General features: G+C 56.5%; 1 protein-coding gene across 1 annotated transcript in view; it reads left to right on the forward strand.

The window, feature by feature from the left end:
- The window catches only part of camta2 (calmodulin binding transcription activator 2), a 31,209-nt gene that overhangs the window by 23,557 nt on the left and 4,948 nt on the right, over nucleotides 1–2,704 (forward strand). Inside the window, exons 15-23 of the mRNA XM_008300336.1 lie at nucleotides 132–191; nucleotides 241–319; nucleotides 428–704; nucleotides 786–817; nucleotides 935–1,004; nucleotides 1,090–1,298; nucleotides 1,382–1,563; nucleotides 1,650–1,854; nucleotides 2,489–2,560. Of these exons, the coding sequence (XP_008298558.1) occupies nucleotides 132–191; nucleotides 241–319; nucleotides 428–704; nucleotides 786–817; nucleotides 935–1,004; nucleotides 1,090–1,298; nucleotides 1,382–1,563; nucleotides 1,650–1,854; nucleotides 2,489–2,560 (1,186 nt within the window). The remainder of the gene's footprint in view (nucleotides 1–131; nucleotides 192–240; nucleotides 320–427; nucleotides 705–785; nucleotides 818–934; nucleotides 1,005–1,089; nucleotides 1,299–1,381; nucleotides 1,564–1,649; nucleotides 1,855–2,488; nucleotides 2,561–2,704) is intronic.

Consider the following 2,704-nt stretch of genomic DNA (forward strand, 5'->3'; position numbering starts at 1 on the left):
CTGATACACACCTGATACACTGGAGGTATACACACCTGATACACACCTGATACACTGGAGGTATACACACCTGATACACACCTGATACACTGGAGGTATACACACCTGATACACACCCTGATACACTGGAGGTATACACACCTGATACACTGGAGGTATACACACCTGATACACACCCTGATACACTGGAGTTATACACACCTGATACACACCTGATGTTGTTGTTGTTGTTTGTTGTAGGACTGTAAACAGTGACAGTCTGGACCTGGAACAGGAAGTAGATCCTCTGAATGTCGACCACTTCTCCTGCACGCCGCTGGTAAACACACACACACACACACACACACACACACACACACCAACATGCTTCAGAGGTGATGTGTGTGCTGTGCTGTTGCCGTGGTGACCAGCAGTTTGTGTGTTGCAGATGTGGGCGTGTGCGCTCGGCCACCAGAGGGCAGCAGAGCTCCTGTACAGCTGGAACAGTCTGGCTCTGGGGATCCCTGATTCGCTGGGACGCCTGCCGCTCGCCGTGGCTCGTTCCCGCGGCCACACTCGCCTCGCCACGGTGCTGGAGGAGCTGCACACGCAGCGCACACACGTGATGTCCAGGGACACGCACACGCCTCCCGCCGACACGCACACTCCGGCCACGCCGCAGCCACAGCTGCCGCCGTCTCCTCTGTCCACCAGCCCCGACACAGGTATCACTCACCGGCTGCTGCTCACCTGACACCGTTCCAGCTCTCTGATTGGTTGTAACGGTGTCCCTCTCCCCCCTGCAGGTCTGAGCTCCTCCAGCAGCCTCCCCTCCCCCAGCGACCCCTCCTCCCCCTCCCCCAGCTCCGCCTACTCCAGCGGCCCCGCCCCCATGGACACCTCCCCCTCCTCACCTTCATCTCCCTCCTCCTCCTCCTCTTCGCTGCCCGTCTCCCCTCCCTCCCCCTCCTCCCTCCCTCCTGTGTCCGTGTGGGGGGAGGAGCCAAACGCTGCCTTCAGTGCAGGTAACACAGGTAACTGCTGCTCACTGATGTGCCCCTGACCGAGTGAAGCGTGTCATTGATCCTCTGATCGATCCATCGCCTGCAGGTTTGGCCCCCGGCGGCTCCAGGGACTCCCCGCTGTACCTGATGGACTACGAGAGCGCCTCCCCCGGACACGCACACGGCTACGGTCAGACGGCGGCCGGCCGGCCGGCGCACACAGCAGCGACACTGGAGGAGCAGCTGCTGAGCTACAGCGAGAACGCCGAGAACGAAGGCGAGGAGGAAGAGTACCTGGAGGAGGAGGTGCTGCAGGTACGACTCTTCACAACATCTGGCCTCCCACACATCCACCAACCACTGACCCTGTTGCTATGGTTACCCTCTTCACTCGGCAGGTCGACATGGCGACGCTGGCGGAGCAAATCATCGAGGCGACTCCAGAGCGAATCAAACAGGAGGACTTTCCCAGGGGGGCGGAGTCACCGCTCAGAGAGAGGCGGGACAACCCCGCCATACAGGACACCTGGCTGGCTACCTACCTGGAGACGGTCGACGCCCACACACACTCCCCGCCCAGGTCAGTGTTACCGTGGAAACCAGCGTTCCCTGTGCATTATGCTTGACAACAGGTGTGGACGGCTGAATGTGTGTGTGCTGTTTCAGGCGGGTGTGCCCCCCCTCACCCCTCAGCGCTCTGGCCCTCCAGAGGCTCCGCCCCCCCTCCTCTGCGGCATGGGCGGAGTTCCTGAATGCCTCGGCCAATGGGAAGATGGAGAGAGACTTCGCCCTGCTGACGCTGACGGACGGCGAGCAGAGGGAGCTGTACGAGGCGGCCAGGATCATCCAGAACGCCTTCAGGAGATACAAGGTGAACACGGGACCACAGGAGAACTGATCGATCATCAGATATCAATCAGTGACGGTGCAACTCACCTATGAAGCCACATAGTCTGTCCCTCAGAGAAGTCATCAGTATGTTGATCAGAAATGATGAAACAGCAGCTCTCTGATTGGTCACATGACTGCCTCTGTTATGCTGTGGGGGTTAGTCAGTCCAGCTAGCTTAGGTTAGCTCAGGTTAGCACAGCTTAGCTCAGGTTAGTGCAGGTTAGTTCACATTAGCTGATGTTAGCTTAGGATAGCTCAGGTTATCTCACGTTAGCTCAGGTTTGTGCAGGTTAGCTCACATTCGCTAATGTTAGCTCATGTTAGCTCATGTTAGCTAATGTTAGCTCATGTTAGCTCATGTTAGCTAATGTTAGCTCATGTTAGCTAACTCAGATTAGCCCTACTAGCTTAGGTTTCTGGCAATGTGATGCTTGTTTCTTGCAGGTGGTCAGTGTGTGTTACTGTGTGTGTTAGTGAGTTAGTGAGTGTGTTACTGTGTGTGTTACTGTGTGTATTAGTGAGTGTGTTACTGTGTGTGTTGCTGAGTGTGTTACTGAGTGTTACCTGTTGTCCACCTGGACTCCAGCCTCAGCTCATCTTGGTTGTGTCTTCAGGGTCGGAGGTTGAAGGAGCAGCAGGACATGGCTGCAGCCGTCATCCAGCGGTGCTACAGGAAGTACAAGCAGGTGTGTGTAGCTGTGCGTCTGTGTGGGTGTGTAGTTGTGCAGCTTCACTAACACTGAACTAACCTGCTGTGTCTCCACCATCTCTCCCTCTGGTAGCTAACATGGATAGCTCTGAAGGTAATATGGCTGCCGTAGACGTAGAGC

This window comes from Stegastes partitus, unplaced genomic scaffold, assembly GCF_000690725.1.
Source record: "Stegastes partitus isolate 25-593 unplaced genomic scaffold, Stegastes_partitus-1.0.2 Scaffold1526, whole genome shotgun sequence".
Lineage (NCBI taxonomy): Eukaryota > Metazoa > Chordata > Actinopteri > Pomacentridae > Stegastes > Stegastes partitus.